Source organism: Eschrichtius robustus, chromosome 3 (assembly GCF_028021215.1).
Source record: "Eschrichtius robustus isolate mEscRob2 chromosome 3, mEscRob2.pri, whole genome shotgun sequence".
Lineage (NCBI taxonomy): Eukaryota > Metazoa > Chordata > Mammalia > Artiodactyla > Eschrichtiidae > Eschrichtius > Eschrichtius robustus.
In genome coordinates, this window is record NC_090826.1 from 18,479,552 (window position 1) to 18,496,571 (window position 17,020).

A 17,020-nucleotide genomic window follows, 5' to 3' on the forward strand; every position below is an offset into this window, starting at 1 on the left:
GTGGGATACAATTGCAAAATTAGCAAAATGAAAGCAATAGAACATACAAAAGATTACAGAATCATTTGACAAGTACTGCATTTTAAAAAGCAGACTATAAAATTGATGATGACTATAGAAAACAAAGAGAAAATAGAAAAAACATAGACCAAAATATTAATAGTGATTGTTGTGGGGTGGCGGGGATGTGAGTGATTTTTTTCCTACTTTTTATTATTTATTTATTAAAATTTATTTTATTTATTTATTTTTGGCTGCACTGGGTCTTCGCTGCTGCATGCGGGCTTTCTCTAGTTGCTGCGAGCAGGGGCTATTCTTTGTTGTGGTGCGCGGGCTTCTCTTTGAGGTGGCTTCTCTTGTTGCAAAGCACCGGCTCTAGGCGCTCGGGCTTCAGTAGTTGTGGTGCATGGGCTCAGTAGTTGTGGCTCGTGGGCTCTAGAGCGCAGGCTCAGTAGTTGTGGTGCACGGGCTTAGTTGCTCCGCAGCATGTGGGATCTTCCAGGACCAGGGCTCGAACCTGTGTCCCCTGCATTGGCAGGCGGATTCTTAACCACTGCGCCACCAGGAAGACCCTAAAAGTACTGTTGTTCTGATTTCAAAAGCAATACAGAATCATTGTGAATAAAACAATACAGATGAAAAAATTTTATTGTAAAACATAGACTATGAAGCTCTTCTTAATTACAATCACACAGATACATTTTTGTTTTTTTAAAGATGGTTTCATTATTTTTTCTCATTTCAAAATTGGTACATATTTATTGGGAAAATATTAGGAATACAGAAATTTGCAAAAAGAAGAAGAGGGACTTCCCTGGTGGTCCAGTGGTAAAGAATCTGCCTTACAATGCAGAGGGCACGGGTTCAATCCCTGGTCGGGGAACTAAGATCCCACATGCCGCGGGGCAACTAAGCCTGCGCGCCACAACTACTGAGCTTGCACGCCTCAACTAGAGCCCGCATGCCGCAAACTACAGAGCCCACACGCCCTGGAGCCTGAGCGCCACAACTAGAGAGAGAAAACCCGCACGCCACAACTAGAGAGAAGCCCGCGCACCGCAATGAAGACTGAGCACCGCAACGAAAGATCCCACATGCCTCAACGAAGATCCCGCATACCGCAGCTAAGACCCGATGCAGCCAAAAATAAATAATGAATAAATAAAAATGAATCTTAAAAAAATTACATCTTAAAAAAAAAAAAAGAAAACAAGGAAAAAAACCTCTCAATCCTACCACCCAGAAATAATCACTATTACCATCCTGGTGTATATCCTTCATGTCTTTTTTCCTATGCATGTACATAAAATTCACTTATTTAATTTTTATAAACATGGAATCATACTATATAGTACACTATATAGTACACAGCTTCTCTTAATACTTAGTGAATATTTTTCCATGTCATTAAATATTCTTCCATTCTCTCCATGGGGGCCCTATTGGCATTTTGAACATAATAAATGGTTCTTTGGTGTGTAGGACTATTCTGTGCATTGCGGGAAGAGTAGCATGGCACATCTCCTCTGCCCCACAGTTATTTTTACAACTAAAAATGGGAGTAGTGTGGTGGAGGTATATCTCCCTCCTGGTCAAGAAACACTCCCCTTATAGCATCATTTCCCAAAAACACTTATTTCATAGAATTATAATAAACATTCATTCAAAAAGGGTTCAGAGGAAAAAATGTTTCAGTAATGTCAGCTGAAAAATGTTACACACAGAACATATCATCTGTATGTTTAATCTGATTAATTCCTTAAAATGAATTCCTTGTAGTGGATATACTTGGCAAAAAAGGTATGTACATTAAAAATGTCCGTATATCACGATACTATCTGTATTATCTAGTACCATCAGGTACCATTCAGTGTTATCTAGTCTCACCCCCTTATCTATTAGATGACCCCCTCCCTAAGGAATTAAGTGATCTGTCTAGTCACACAGGGAATAGGTAGGATTTACTAATCCATCCATGAAGGCTTTTATCTACTGTCATGGATAAGGCATTTGGGTCTATCAGAAAGTCATGCATTTTGGGGGACCCTGGCTGGGGTGGGCAAAGGGGAATGGGCACGGTGTTGAGACCTCAGCAGAGGTCTGGGGGTCTGACAGACAAAGATGGGAATCCCACTCTGTCACATAATGGCTGTGTGACCTTGGGAAAGGCCCTGCTCCCCAACCTTCAGCTTCCGCATCGCTAAATGGCAATTTGAATAAAGAGCCAACAAAACACTTTTCCTTCTCGGTGGACAAGTAAGTTCCTAGCCCCATTTACCTGGAACCCTGACAAAGGTGGAATGTCAGCTGTACTACTAGGCAGCGTTGCTTCTAGTGCAAATGAGTGCTGATTGGTAAACTGTGTCTAGACAGGAAGGGTTATGAAAGAACTATAAATGATTAGTGGAAAACCACGGCTTTTGGGCTACCCTGAGTGCAGTGGTCATTGCTCTTGTAACTGGTCATTGCCCTTGCTGGGATCCTGGAAACTTTGTCTATGGGACTGTTATAAGATTTAGGACGTGGGGCTTCTAAGTCAGGGGGTTCCCACCCATTGTGGTCTCATTCTCTGCACCTGAGAATGTCACCTGGGTGGGCCAGAGAATAGCTCTGGACGCTGTGTGGTCCCCTATGAGAACTCTTGGTGATGAGAAACACCTGAGGCTACCCTGCTGGCACAGTGCATCTCCTGTCCCTGAATCCTTCTAGGCAAAGCCTGTGTCAGGGATGGCCTGTTTGGGTCTTGTGAGTCTGTCTCGTTGAGCCAAGAAGACCCCCAGAGGGGGCACTGTAGGAGATAATAACAATAACCACCTTCTGGTGTGTGAGGATTAAATGAAGTTATATAAACAGAGGTGTTGCCATAGGATGTGACAAGTGTCAGCTCCCTTCTCTCCATCCCAGAAAAAATACCTGTCTTTAGGCTCTTCCACTCGTTTTTTCCTTGGTGGAGAAAGGCTTGTCTCTGGCTTCCAATCTGAACAGTCAAGCCCTTTTTCCTTCTTCTTTGCTTTTACTCTTTCCTCTCTTTTTTCTCCTTTGGGGGGTGCTGGGGAGTGTAAAAACAAAATGGTGATATTGTTCCTTAACTCTCTGTCTCAGCCCAACCCAGGACTTGGGGAGGAAGGAGCAAAGGTCAGGGACTGAGATAGCCTCCCCCTCCCCCAACAAATACCTGTTTAGAAACAAGTGCATATCCAATATGCACATGTGTGTGCAAACTGAAGCTGACACATGGGGACAGAAAGACCTTTGCACACACCTATGCACATATTCATATCAATGTGTATATACAGATATGTATAAACACCCAAGCACACAGATATATATACATAGGAACATGTACAGGAAAACCCACCCATCTACAAATCTCCCACTTGTTTAGACAAGCATTGGCAGTCCCACTAGAGGCCATCTGTCACTTATTAAGTCATTCAACAACCATACACTGAGTGCCTGTTGTAAGCCGGGCACTGACCATCCAGGTGCTGAGAGGAAAACTTGGCCCAAGCGACCCTGCCCCTCTCACCCAGCAGCTGCTTCCAGTTTCTGATGAGGACTTTGGCCAAGGACACCACCTCCTTGTCAGAGCAGTGCTTGCGGACCCCATTCACGGCAACTCCAATCCTGGTGGTCTGCAAAGCGAGAGGGTTAGTGGCCGGTCTGGAAATCAGGACCCACTGGACTGGCTGCCCTAATTGGCAAGACCTGCCCCAGCTCAATCACCCCCTTCCCCTGGCCCAGCCTCTCCTGAGTCCCAGCCTGGACCTGTGGCTGAGGTAATAACCCTGACCTTATAACCGAGGCCCTGACCTGCTGTCCTGAGTGAGGTCAGTGCCCAAGGCCCAGCGCCCTGCAGGGATGGGTAACTGTGGCTCTGGTGAAAAGCTGGAGCAGTGGTGGTGGGTCTGGCTGATGACCAGGACTCCTCCCCATTCTCTGCCCCCTGGTGTCTTTGAGTTCAAGTTTCAGCTTAAGACACAGCTCTGGCTACTACAGCTTGGGTATGTGCTAATTTTTCAGGGCCAAGAGCTTCTGGTAAAGTTTGGGGGCTACATGGGTAACACATGGAGGATCTAAAAATGGGGGGCTTTTCCCTCTCCCTGAGTCACTGGCCTCTTGGATCCCACAGGCCCAGGGCCTTGGGAATTGGGGTACACAAGGAAAGCAAGTCAGTCTTTCCCCCAGACCCAGAGGGCCCCGAGGGCTTAGAAGCTACCCTGCCATCATCTAAAGGCCTGGGTTCCCACCCCCAGAGTACCTCAAGATCCCATCCTGCCGCCTTCCCTTCAGAAGTTCCTCCCAGACCCCATCCTTGGAGGGCTCCCCCTAAAGGGTCTTTCCCTGCCCCACAGAGTCACCCTCCACTCCAGGCACTGGCCATCCCCACCCACCTGGAGTAGCTGGATGGACATCTGCCAGCTGTTCAGCTTCTTCAGGAGGTCGAGGGCCCCTTCCTGTGGGAGGCCACAAGGTGAGGGCTGAGGCCCGTGGGGTCTGCCCCAGGCCCCTCTCTGACCGTTGTGTGGTCTCAGTGGGAAGGAGGGTGGCAGGAGGTAGGGAGGAGACTTTTCCAGTGACAGGATACAGGCAGCCAAGTGGTCGAAGGACAGACAAGGAACAGAAGGAGGAGAGAAGAAAAAGCTTCTGCCCCAAACCAGCCCTCTAACTTCACCTCCCACCACCCAGCTGGGTTCAAGCCCCTCTGAGCCAGGGTCCAGCCCTACCCACTCACCCTGACCCCCAGCCATTGGTTCTGCTGTTCCTTCCACTGGGCATGCTCTTCCCTTCCCCATCTCTTCCTCTAAAATTAACTGCTTCATGGCTTATTGCTTCTGCTTTTATGTCTGTAACTGCCTCCCTTCACTTCCCAACTGGGAACGTCTGTAGGTTGAGGACTGTGGCTTTTTCTAAACAGCTTTATAGAGGTATAGCTGACATACAATAAAACGCACATGTTGTAGGCTACAATGTGATGAGTTTTGACCTACATATTCCCCCCTGAAGCCATCACCACAGTCAAGATAAGGACATAGGGCTTCCCTGGTGGCGCAGTGGTTGAGGATCTGCCTGCCAGTGCAGGGGACACGGGTTCGAGCCCTGGTCTGGGAGGATCCCACATGCCGCGGAGCGGCTGGGCCCGTGAGCCACAACTACTGAGCCTGAGCGTCTGGAGCCTCTGCTCCGCAACAAGAGAGGCCGCGATAGTGAGAGGCCCGCGCACCGCGATGAAGAGTGGCCCCCACTCGCCGCAACTGGAGACAGCCCTCACACAGAAACGAAGACCCAACACAGCCAAAAATAAACATAATAAATAAATAATAAATAAAAATTAGAAAAAAAAAAAAAAAGATAAGGACATAGTCAGCATCCCCGACATTCTCCTTGTGCCCCTTTGTTATACATCCCTCGCTGCACCCCCAACCCCTCTAGATGAGCTTGCATTTTTAAGGATTTTATAGAAAGTGACTGTAATGGAATTTCGCATCTGGCTTCTTTCACTCAGTGTAATCATTTTGAGATTCATGCACATTGTTGCACAGATCCACAGTTCCTTTTTATTTCTGAGTTGTTTGCCATTGCATGTATATACCACAATTTGTTTATCCATTCACCTGTTAATGGGACTGTTAGGTAGTTTCCAGTTTGCAGCAATTACAAATAAAGCTGCTGGGAACGTTCATGTACAAGCGTTTGCGTGGACATGTACTTTCTTTTCTCTCCGGTGAAGAGGACTGTTTAATCTCTGAGACCTCCGGCTTCAGCATACTGATCTCATCACTCAGGGAGCATCTCCCTGAGTGAATGAATAAAGCAGAAAGCAGAAGGCAGGAGGGGAGAGTGGGAGGGGAAGAAAGGAGACTCGGATGTGAAAAGCTGTTGGCTGCCAGGCCCTGAACAACCCCTCACCCATTTCAGCCTTCTCTTTCTTTCCACCCACTTCCTAGAAGCCAGCCCCGGCCTCCTGTCCTGAGACAGGTTCCCTGGGGAGCACCAGCTGACTGTGTTCTGTATGCCCCGAGTCCTGGTCCCACTGTGCACTGCCAGCCGCCAAGCCCCTCCCTATCAGTCTTCCTGGGCCACATCCCAAGAGCTGCCCTCTGTCAGTCCTCAGCCTCCCTTAGAACTTGGGTTCGTAGTCTGTTTTCCAAGGTGTGACCTGTGGATGTGTGTGCATGTGAACTTGTGGGCACATAGGCCTGCATGTACCACTAATTAAAGGCTTATTATCTGCTAGACACGGTTCTAAGTATTTTACATGCATTATCTCTTCTAACTCTCTCAATGACCCCATGAAGTAGGTCCTATTACTATTCCCATTTTTACAGAATCATTATCCCATTTTCAGAGAAGAGAAATAGGAACTGAGCTGGGATTCAAACTTAGGCCCTTCGGGTTCCACCCAATATACAACCATGTAGGTAGGTATGGACATAGGTCTGGCTAGACGTGTGCAATCATGAAATATCAACATGGGTAAGTGCAGTGGTATGTTGGTCAATGTTTAACGACAAGTTCTCAAAGGAAAAAAATTGATTCGTAGTGTTTGCCCATTTCTGTGGTGTCAGGACTCCTCCCATGGCCAATGTCAAGATACCAATATGCTGTGACTGACCTGAAGGAGGTATTCGGAAGAGATGTGTGATGCGAAACCATATTGATATAACAGAAGTAAATAACTTCCAGACCATAGATGACAGTAAAATGCAATAAAATAATAAGGAAGTGATGATTTTGGAGTATTTATGACCTATGTTTTAATATAATTTATTTAATTGTAAGCATATAATTTAATGTTAAAAATAATGGCTGTATTTAACAACTGGCTTGCAAAATTCCTGAAAGTTCAACAGTGTTAAGCCAGTTCCAGCTCACCACTGGGCGTGTGCCTCTGCATGTCATACTGTATAACTGGGTCATATTGGAGAACAGCCATGAGCCTGGGTTGTAGCTGGACTCACAAAGCCTTGTGCAAATGTTGCCAGCTGTGTCTCTCTGCATGCACGAATGGGATGCGCAGCCAGCAGTATCTCTGGTCCAGGTGCGGAGCTGCTGTGTGTACGCTGCTCGAAGCATAATGTGTTTATTTGTCTTTGAGGGATGATGGTCGTGTCATAACATGTCTGAATGTGTAAGTGTGGCTGTCTGCTAAGTTTGTAGATTTGCATGTTGGGGTGTAGCTTATTGTGTGCATGCACACGTGTAGGCATGTGTGTAGTTGTCTTTGTGTATCCTTCTGCAAATATAATGGTCAGTGTGTCAGTCATGTCATGGTCAGTAACCACATCTTTTATGTAGTTATGTTCATAGTTGCTTGTTTAGCTATATTGTGTGTGGCTGCATGTACGTAGTTATGTTTGTTGTGTGTGATCATGAGGCTGTTTGGCTGTAAGTCTGAAGCTGTTACAGTTGCTGCGTGCTCCCAGCATCTGACAAAAGCCCTAAGTTGCTGGGACTTCAGTAATTGGCAGTAAACCCCGGGCCTGAGCTGCAACGTGGAAGATCCGTCTTATTACAGGAAGTGTGTCCTCCTCTCCCTAACCACCACTGGGCGGGCCCACTTTCGCTCCCAGAGCAGGCCCCACCTTACTAGGTCACATGCCCAGAGCTCTGTGCCCACCCAGATGCTGCCAAGAACCCAGGCGCAGACGTGGCTGCAGGCTGGCTCTGTGCTACAGGGACCCTGAGGCCAGACTTGCATCTTTCCTGGAGAAAGCTCTGGGTACTTCCACAGGAATCCTCGCCAAGGGACACCATTTCCTCTTCCCATTTCACAGAAGAGGAAATCGAGGCCAGAGAGGGAAAGTAGAGTGGTGGGTCTAGGTCCATAAAAGGAGTGAGGGGAGGCCAGGGCAGGTCCCTTCCTTCTCAGGCAAGCTGCCTTTCTCAGGTCCCCTAAGCTGCCCCCGCACCCCTCACCCAGAGGCCCAGAATCTCCTGGCCCAAACCTGGGGTCAGCAAGGGGCAGGGCTGGGATAACCTGTCTACTTGAGTTGGAATTTGGTTCAGGAGCCCCGGGCTGGGCTCTGCCGCCCCCAGTTGAGCCTGATGACTTGAGGCTCAGTTTCACTGACTTTGGAGCATCCTGGAATGGGGGCTCCCAACACTGCAGGTTTCTGTGTTTCCTCTGGCTGTGCAAAAGCAGGAGTCACTCTCTAAGCCTTCCCGAGCACCAGTCCAGGTCTTCCCAAGGGTTTCACATCTCTTCCACCCTCACCACCACCAGCAGAGACAAAAATCCAGTGACATTCCTTCCCAGGAGGTAGGTAATCTCATCTTCTTACAGATGAAGAAACTGAGGCTCTGGTCTTTATATGGACACCAACTCATTACTGCCCATGTCTACTGGAGAGCTCCCTGACACTCCATGGATCCAGCGACCCCTCCCTCTTCCCTGCTCTAAAACCACCCTTAGGGTCCATCCCTCTCTCAAGCTCCTAGGATTACAGAATGTGCTGGAAACGCAGGTCCTGCTCCAGCACATGCCTACAGATGGTGGGAGGAGGAGGGCTCTGGGACAGGGCAAAGTGAGGGACCTGCCTGCTGGACTACCCTCCTCTCTCTTCCCTCTCCTGGTGAGCTCCAGCCCTCTCCGTCCCAAGGCCAAGTTTGCTTGTCTAGGCAACAGGGTGGCAGCCAACTTGAGCAAAGATCACAGGGAGGATCAAACATTAACTTCAAGTCGGCCCGCAGTAAGGGCTCCTGGCACTGAGCGCTCAGGGATCCGCAGGTAAGGCCTCCATTCCTGATTCCCCGCAACCTCCGGGCCCTTCTCTCCCCCCAGCCTCCCCCGCCCCTCAGCCCGGGCCTGCAGCCGGTCCCCCTTCCCCCGCCCCGCGGGCCCCATGGGCGCAGCGGCTGCCCGACACCTGTTCGGCCCCCGCCCGCCTGGGCCCCAACCCGCGGCCAAGGAAAGGGAGAGTTGCAAACAGAGCAGCTCCTGGAGCCTCAAGCTGTGGGGTTGCGGGATCCGAGGCCCTTCGCTTTTCTCTGCCAGATCCACTCCCGGCGTGTGGGGTAGACGCGGCTCAGCACCCCTCATCAGTTCAAGTTTCTTTTCCCCTTCTCGGGTCACCCAGGATTTTGTTTTCCCCCGTCTCCGGCTCCCCCGTCCCGCAGTCGCCGCCGCTCCCCGGGCTTTGCACACGCCGAGTCCCGGGGCTTCGAGAGTCCTTTTCCAGCTGCCGGTCTCTTCACTCTCTTTCCCGGGCCCTGCACAAGCTAGCCAGGGGCCCCAACCCTGCAGGTCCAGGCGTACGTGCACAAGCCCAGTCTTCGGGGCCGGCACGGTCCACCCCGGAGCCCCGGGCCATGCACACGCCCACCCCGAGGTATCAGCAGTCGCCAAGGGGCGCCGAGCCCTGCCCCGGCCGTGCCTCCCTCCGGTCCCCTAGTCCCGCACGCGCCTCCCGGGCGCCCAGCCAGCACGCGCCCCCGGGACTCCCGGGCTCGCACGCGCCGCGCCTCCCGGGGGCTGGGGCTGTGGCCCGAACTCTGCAGCCTCACCGTGTTCTTCCTGGCCACCATCTTCTCCAGCTTCTTGGCGATCCTCAGCAGCTCCTCTTCCTGGCCCATGTTGGCCCGCGACGCCCGGCGGGACGAGGGGCGCAGGGGCGGCAGCCGGGTTCCGGGGGCCGGAGGCGCAAAGGCTGAGGGCGCGCAAGCCGCGCGGGCCCCAGACGCACCCGACACACACGCCCGGCGGGGGCGGGGCTCTCCCCCCACACCCCCTCGGCCGCCTGCCTCCCGACAGTGGGGGAGGGGTGGCGTGCACTAAATATAGACTTCAAGGACTCGCCGGGGCAAAGATTGCCCGCGCCCGCCAGTCGGGCCACCCGAGAGAGGGACGAGGCTGCGAGAGCGGGCCCTTCACCTCGGGCCGGTCCTGGGGCGCCGGGAGCTGAAGGGAGATTTGGGAAGGAGGGCTCTCTGGTGAATGGGGAGGCCGTCGTCCCTGGCCACAAGAGGCTGTTGTTGTCCCGAGGGTGCCCCGGGAGCTTCCAGAAGAGTTCTGGGCTCCCGTGTCTCTGCACCGTTGCAGCTCAAAGCCGGCGGACCTAGTTCAATGCCTATGCCCAGGTGGAGGCAGTTTGGTACGCTTGAATCACATTATTTTGCATGATCATTAAATCCAATTCTGTCCTACCCTGTGCTCACTATTCGTGCACACGCGTGTATCCAGGCCCACTGTTGCCCTCAATTTTGTTTGTTACAGTGAGGTTTTGCATTTCTAACAAGCTCCCCTAGTGCTGCTGGCCCCACAACTACACTTTGAGTAGTGAGGGCTTGGGAAATTCTTAAGTGCACCAGACTTTGAGAAATCCGTGTCCAGGTGCATGTGCCCTTTATTTAGTCAGGGTCAGGACACTGCCTCCCCAATGAGATTAGATCTGGAAGGGAGGAAACAGAATCATGCCTCCACAGCTGTGCACACACATCTGTGTTCCTGTGGAAGGACCTTCCAAGTGTCCCCAGCAGACCCAGATCCCTTCCTCAACGTGAGTTTAACTGATAGAAAATGACCTATGTGTGTGTGGAGTGTGTGTGGGGGTGCTTATGGGCCTGGAAGGGAGGCATGAAAAGTGGTCCGCAGTGTGTGGGGATGGGAAGTTGTGGCTTGGAGCGTTCAGTGAAATCTCCAGACTTTCCTGAGAGAACCTTGGAGAACCTCGTCCTCCATCACAGGGTGGACTCACCTGGCTTCTGATGACAAATTGAAATTCAAATAGAGTGATCACAGTTCAGGCAAACAAAAATGCAGTCCAGCAGCAGCTGAGGATCTGGTTTCAGACACATCTCTGCATCACTGAAAGCCTGAACTTTCTTTGAGCTGTACCAGGTCCACGGACATCACCAGAGTACTCAGAACCACACTTGCCAGCTGCAAACCTTATGGTCTCAAGGTCTCCCCTTGTAATTATGCAACCATTTTGGACCCCAACCAATCCTTATTTAATAAGCACCTTTACTTCTGGCCAGCTCCAATTGTAATTCTTTTTTTTTTTTTTTTTTTAAGGAATTAGTTTTTAATTTATTTTTATTTATCTTATTTTTGGCTGTATTGGGTCTTCTTTTCTGTTCGAGGGCTTTCTCTAGTTGCAGCGAGCGGGGGCCACTCTTCATCGCGGTGCGCGGGCCTCTCACTATCGTGGCCTCTCTTGTTGCGGAGCACAGGCTCCAGACGCGCAGGCTCAGTAGTTGTGGCTCACAGGCCCAGTTGCTCCGCGGCATGTGGGATCCTCCCAGACCAGGGCTCGAACCTGTGTCCCCTGCATTAGCAGGCAGATTCTCAACCACTGCGCCACCAGGGAAGCCCTCCAATTGTAATTCTTGATAAACAACTCCTGTAACTAACTGTAACCTTGCGGTTTCTGCCTTTATAAGCCTCCCCATTTTGTAGTCCTGCAGAACACAATTGAAGCGCTTCTTTATAGATATATATATATACATACACACACACACATTTATTTATTTATTTATTTAATTTATTTATTTTGGGCTCCCTTGGGTCTTTGTTGCTGTGGGCGGGCTTTCTCTAGTTCTGGCGAGCAGAGGCTACTCTTCCTTGCAGTGGCTTCTCCTGTTGCAGAGCGTGGATTCTTAACCTCTGCGCCACCAGGGAAGCCCTGAAGCGCTTCTTGAATCTGTGTCTCCAGGAGTGCAGTGCTGCAGTGCAGTGCTAACAAACCCCAAATAAGCACCTTTTGTTTCAATCAGGTCTCCATTTCTAAAATTTTGGTTAAATCTTCTAACTGTGGTGGGACCAAGGTAGGAAGGGGTGGGTTTCTCATTCATTCAACAGATACGCATTGAATGTCCAAGCAATGAATAAGACAGACCCAGTCCCAGCAAGCTTGAGACTCAGTCTATGGGTAAGAAAAACCTTAAACAAATACGGACACCATCAATTCTGTGTTATCACAACTGGGGTGAGGGTCAGGAAGAAGTAGAGGATAACTTGCAGACATCTGAGGGGACTTGCACCATTTGGGGTGTCATGTTCTCTGAAGAAATGAAGTTTAACTTTGGGTGGAAGTGCTGAGTGGGAGCTGGGGGAAGGAGGAGGAGAGTGTTAAAGTAAGAGAAGAAACATTTATACATATATTTATTGAGCACCTACTAGGTGCCAGAACTTTTAGCCCTGAGCATCCTGAGAGGTACAAATCAGTCCTCCTGGAGTTCCGAATGTGCAAAGCTTGGGGAAGGGAGGGTGCTTCACGTGTCGGGGTTGAAGGAAAAACTGGTGTGGCTACAGCACAGCGGTGAGAGGGGTGTTCGGAGGGGAGGTGGGTGGGGCCTGACCATGAAAAGCGCTGTAGGCCACTTTTAGGAGGTTAGACTAAAACTTCTTGGCCAACCCCCAAGCAAGCCCCTCTGGGTTGAAGAGACAGCTGTCTGCAATTACTTAGGATTGCCTTTTAGAAAAAGCAGATTTGAGTTTCCTCAAACTTCCACCCAACTCCCACTGTGAGTTGAGTGACATCAAAAGAAGCCAAGACTTCAGGGCTTGAAGGACCCTAAGAAAACATCAAGTCCAAACCTTTCTTTGTATAGATTGGAAGACTGAGGCCCAGTGAGGCCCAGGATTGCACTGCTCAACCGTATCAGACACGTCAGTACCCTCTACATCCCCTCTGCCTACCCATCCACCTTGGAGGTCACCAGCAGGCAATTCCTGGACACACCTCTGACAGCTTCCTGCATCTCTCTGAGGGCTTCAGGGCAGCCTGGAAGTAGAGAATTAGGAATTGACACCCCCAGAAAGGACGCTTGAACCAGCGAGAGACCAGAGTTGGTAGTAAATACACCAATTTCTTCACTCCTGATGGGATAACTTGAAGGCACGTTCCTTTTTTTTTCACATCCCTACTACCCATTGTGCTTCCTGGGATCACCTCACAAATAAGCAGGGACTGTGGCAGAGTTAAACTGCAGGTCTCCAGACTCCTAGTCCAGTGCTCTTTCCTCACACCAGGGTTTCTCAACCTCGGCACTATTACCATTTTGGACTGGATAATCCATTGTTCGCGGGGGCTGGCCTGTGTACTGAAGAATGTTTAGCAGCATCCCTGAACTCTAGCCACTAGATGCCAGCAGCACCCTCCAGTTGGGAACAGTAAAAAATGTCTCTTCCTTGTCAAATGTTCCCTGGGGGAAAATCACCCCTGGTTGCAAACCACTGCTCTACACCAGGCTGTCCCTCTTAGCAGGTCTACAGAAGGAATTCTAAGCCCTAAGAATCCCTCCCCTTCCCGATGGCTCTTCAGAGAACATAAATGAAGCCACTGAAATTTACTCTGAAAAATCTTTTATTAGAGATGAGTGAAATAACAAGACACTGGGGGCTCTGAAGACAACCTCGCTCCTGTGGGATCACAGACCTGTCAGGTCTCCAGGGTAAACAGCACAGCCTCCCAGACCAGGCTGCTGCATTGGCCATTGGCATCCTCTGGCCTCCCCTGTTTGTCCTGGTCCATCCCTGCCAGGTCCCAGTGCCCAGCGCCTATAAAGCTGACCTGTTAGAGACTGATGATGGCTTAGGTGTATCTGTTTTCCAATACGGGCCTGAAAGCGACGGTGGAATTTCTGGCGCTGGGAAGTAGAACCTTTAAGTCTCCACCCTCCATTTCTATCACTCTCCTTTCTCCTTTCTTGGCCCTTTCCTCCCCCGAGACTGGAAGGTTCCTGAGTTGACTGACAGAAAGAGGAGAGAAGTGAGGATAATCATCCCAGACCATTCCTTTCATTCTTGCTAAATCAAGGAGAGTAAGCGAATGGGGGTGAACCCTCCTCTACTTCCTGGCTGGGAATCTGTTACAACAGAGGTCCTCAGCAAGGCTGTGCTGTCCCTCAAAAGGAGTGATATTCAGAATATTTATTTAACAGCCAGTATAGCATGGGCACTGAGCAACCAGAATGGATACAGGCTGTAGACAACTGCAATGTTATTCAGGTGTAAGCCAGCTGATTGTCAGTCTGCCCCTAAGCCCAGAACCATCCTCTGGAATCTAGCCCTGCCCATTTCCAAGCCTAACTCGTGAGACCAGCTGCCCGGAAAGGGACCGCATCTGCAGGACCTTTGTCTTATTCCTGTGACATCTGCAGTGCCTAGCACAGGAATGGACAAAAAGCCAGAACTCAGTCAAAGAATACTAGGCTAATGAATGGCTGAGAAGACAGTCCCTAGTCTGGCAGAATCCCTGGCCTGCAGAATGATGAAGGCAGGTTAGAGCCCCCCAGACTGATGGAAGAAACACAGTCCTGGTCTGATGAGGGATTGAAGGTTCTGCAGTTGGAGCTGGGTCAGGAGCACTCGGGTCCAGCCATAGGGCTCCCTGGTCCCTGGCAGGTATGAGATGGAGACAAACAGCCATCAGCCCTAACATGGAGGGGCCCAGTGCCCTTGGCAGGAGCATGGGCCCATGTCAGGGAGGAAGGCCAGCCACAGAGGCACAAGGGACAGAGACAGCAAGACCCCAGGGCATAAACACCTCAGCTCCCCAGTCTTGTGGGCTCAAGTCCTAGCTCTGAATCTGGGGTCCAGCATGGGGGTGGTTCAGGCATGCAAGGGCTAGTAAGGAGCTAGTCTTGCAAAAGCTGCACAGAACTTGCTGGGAGAACCCCAGTCCTTGAACCGTCTCCTTCAGTGAAGCCAACCTGGGGAGAGAAGGATGAAAATTGACATTTCTTATGCACCTGTTATATACCAGCTGTTTATCTCACTCAGTTTCAAAAGGTCCTATTGTGGGAACATGAAATTATCCCTATTTTACAGATGAAGCTGAAGCTTGAAGAAGTGAAGCCACTTTTCCAAGACCTCCACGCTTCAAAGCCCAGGCTCTTATTATCACACATGTCTCAACAACAGGCATCAACTAAATGCTGGGTGATGGACACCTGGTTGTAGACACACATTTGTGTCTGGTGCCTGACTCTGATAGACTGAGGATGATGATTCCCTAGAGAGACCCAGCTCCTTCCATCCCCTACTTTCAACACAGACAACCAATGCCAACCCCGACAAATCCCCAGGGGAACCAGGAACAGAGATGGCTTCTTCCTTCTCGGCACAACTGCCTCTGTCCTATGCCCACTCCCAGGCTCCTCATCTAAATATGTATGATTGTGCGAGACTCTGTGATTCAGCAGGGAGAAGCTGGATTAAGGATGACAGCTCTTGCCTTGTCCCTGTCACATCCCTCTATGCCTGGAAGTTTCAGTGGATTCCAGGAGACTCCTGTACAAGGGGAGAGTTATGCAAACCAAAGGCTGGAACACGGCCACCCTAATCCTTCCTCGTCTGCAGGGAGTGCTTCCTTCTCTGAGCGACCAGCCTGGCTGACACAGCTTTGCTCACCCTCCCTTGGGGAACAGTCAGAGCTTGGGCCTTGTCACCTCTGACGCCTCTCAAGGCCTGGGCTCTCCCCAGCTGCACCCATCCTGGGCTGGGGAAGGAGGAACACCAGGACAGGGACTGGTCAAACGATGGCTGCCCCCAGTCCTGGAGAGAGGTCTGCCGCCCTAATACACTTACTCTTGACCAGCTCTGCCTCCCACGTACCCTATCACCGCCCTTCAAACCACAGTCCCGGAGTCTTACCGGCATGTTCCTTCTGGGTAGAGGCTGCCGGGCTGAAGGACAGTCCTCCGGGCTCCGGCCCCCCCGCCGATAGGAGCGAGTGCTCTCAGAGCTGGAAGACAGGGAAAGGCCAAGGTGACCCCTGCACCCAGAGAGCCCCATAGAGTAGGGGGAAGGGCTCAGGGATAGAGCAAGGCTGGGGGCTTGGACTGGGTGGGCAGAGAGTCCACGAGGCCCCCAGGCTGGGTGCATCACAGGCCCCAGAGGCCCAGAACTGACCTCCACACTGAAAATTTCACCATATCTACTCCCCAAACTCCAAACTGAAAGGGTTTGCAAGGAAGAGAGGACTGGATCCTGGGTTGGAGGTGGGGACAGAGTGAAAACCCCACTGTGAACCTGTAGAACAAGCCACAGTTGGCACTAGGCCTTCGCTCTTCCAGCTTCAGCAGCCTGAGCCCCAGACTCCTCCCCAGCTCTCCAGGCCAGATGCAGGAGCAGGTGTGTGAAGGGGGAAGGGATCCAATCACCCTCCACTTAAGGTCTAGCATTTCTGCATTGTTCATGGGCCTCAGCACTGGAAGGTATCCCAGGCTTCAGGCAGGCACCGTTTAGAGGTGGCGAAGTAAATGGATGCACAGAGAGGTCAGGAGACTTGCTGAGACTGCACAGCTGGGCTTTCACCAACCTGAACCTGACAGGGGGATACATCTCTGAAGGGGTGGTTCCAGATGTCAGGCTGGGTCGGGAGGGGCCCGGGGGCTCCCAGAGGGCCTCTTCAGAGCTGGGTAGGGTTTGGTTGGGACCCCCAGGTTCCACGGGGCTTGTGAGGCTGGAGGAGGAGGAGGCTGGACTGCTCAGGTTCTCAGGGACCCCAGCAGACTCCGAGCTCAGGCTGGGAAGTTCGGAACGATCTGAAATCAGAAGTGATAAAGACAGGCTTTATCACTTACCCTGTGCTCAATTTCAAAGCAGCTTTTGGCCTCTGGGATCTATCATGGTTCTCTCCCAATTCCCCACCTCTCATCTATCTCTCCAGCACTCTCCTTCAACTCTTCCCCATCATGCTTCAGTCTCATGGTTCATGATGTTCATTCCTGATGGCCAGGGCCACACTGACTAGCACTGTTTCACTTCTGCTCACACCCTCTCCTCAATCTGGACTCTCCTGCTTGTCCCTCAGGCTCAGCTCTGATGCTGCCCCCACCAGGAAGCCTTCCTAACCCACCTACCAATCCCAGCAGGATAGGCTCCCTCCCTCTCCCGAGTTCCCAGAACAAGCCTGTTCATTCATGCAACAAATAGTTCTTGACAGCAGCCAGGCACTGTGCTAGGTGCTGGAGAAATAGTAGTCAACAAAACTTGCTTCTGTCCTTTTGGGATTTATCTTCTATGTCACACTGTGCCTTATATTATAATGAATTACATTCCAGTTTTTCT

The 17,020-nt window shown here is 51.0% G+C and overlaps 2 protein-coding genes across 7 annotated transcripts in view; both read right to left on the minus strand.

Moving 5' to 3' along the window:
- The window catches only part of TCEA3 (transcription elongation factor A3), a 36,183-nt gene extending 26,528 nt beyond the window's left edge, over window positions 1-9,655 (minus strand). Inside the window, exons 1-5 of one of the 3 annotated variants that reach the window (XM_068539142.1) lie at window positions 9,508-9,594; window positions 5,616-5,797; window positions 4,395-4,457; window positions 3,530-3,635; window positions 2,914-3,049 (exon numbers count right to left, since the gene is read on the minus strand). In XM_068539142.1, the coding sequence (XP_068395243.1) occupies window positions 2,914-3,049; window positions 3,530-3,635; window positions 4,395-4,415 (263 nt within the window). In that variant the 5' untranslated portion in view covers window positions 4,416-4,457; window positions 5,616-5,797; window positions 9,508-9,594. Of the gene's footprint in view, window positions 1-2,913; window positions 3,050-3,529; window positions 3,636-4,394; window positions 4,482-5,615; window positions 5,798-9,507 lie in introns of all 3 variants that reach the window. The other 2 variants (XM_068539141.1, XM_068539140.1) reach the window with 2 other exon arrangements.
- A 3,637-nt stretch (window positions 9,656-13,292) lies between these two features.
- Window positions 13,293-17,020, minus strand: part of ASAP3 (ArfGAP with SH3 domain, ankyrin repeat and PH domain 3) — a 47,138-nt gene continuing 43,410 nt past the window's right edge. For all 4 annotated transcript variants that reach the window (XM_068539139.1, XM_068539138.1, XM_068539137.1 and 1 more), the window contains 3 exons: window positions 16,269-16,494; window positions 15,602-15,692; window positions 13,293-14,658 (listed from right to left, as the gene is read on the minus strand). In XM_068539139.1, coding sequence (XP_068395240.1) covers window positions 14,584-14,658; window positions 15,602-15,692; window positions 16,269-16,494 — 392 coding nt within the window. In that variant the 3' untranslated portion in view covers window positions 13,293-14,583. The remainder of the gene's footprint in view (window positions 14,659-15,601; window positions 15,693-16,268; window positions 16,495-17,020) is intronic.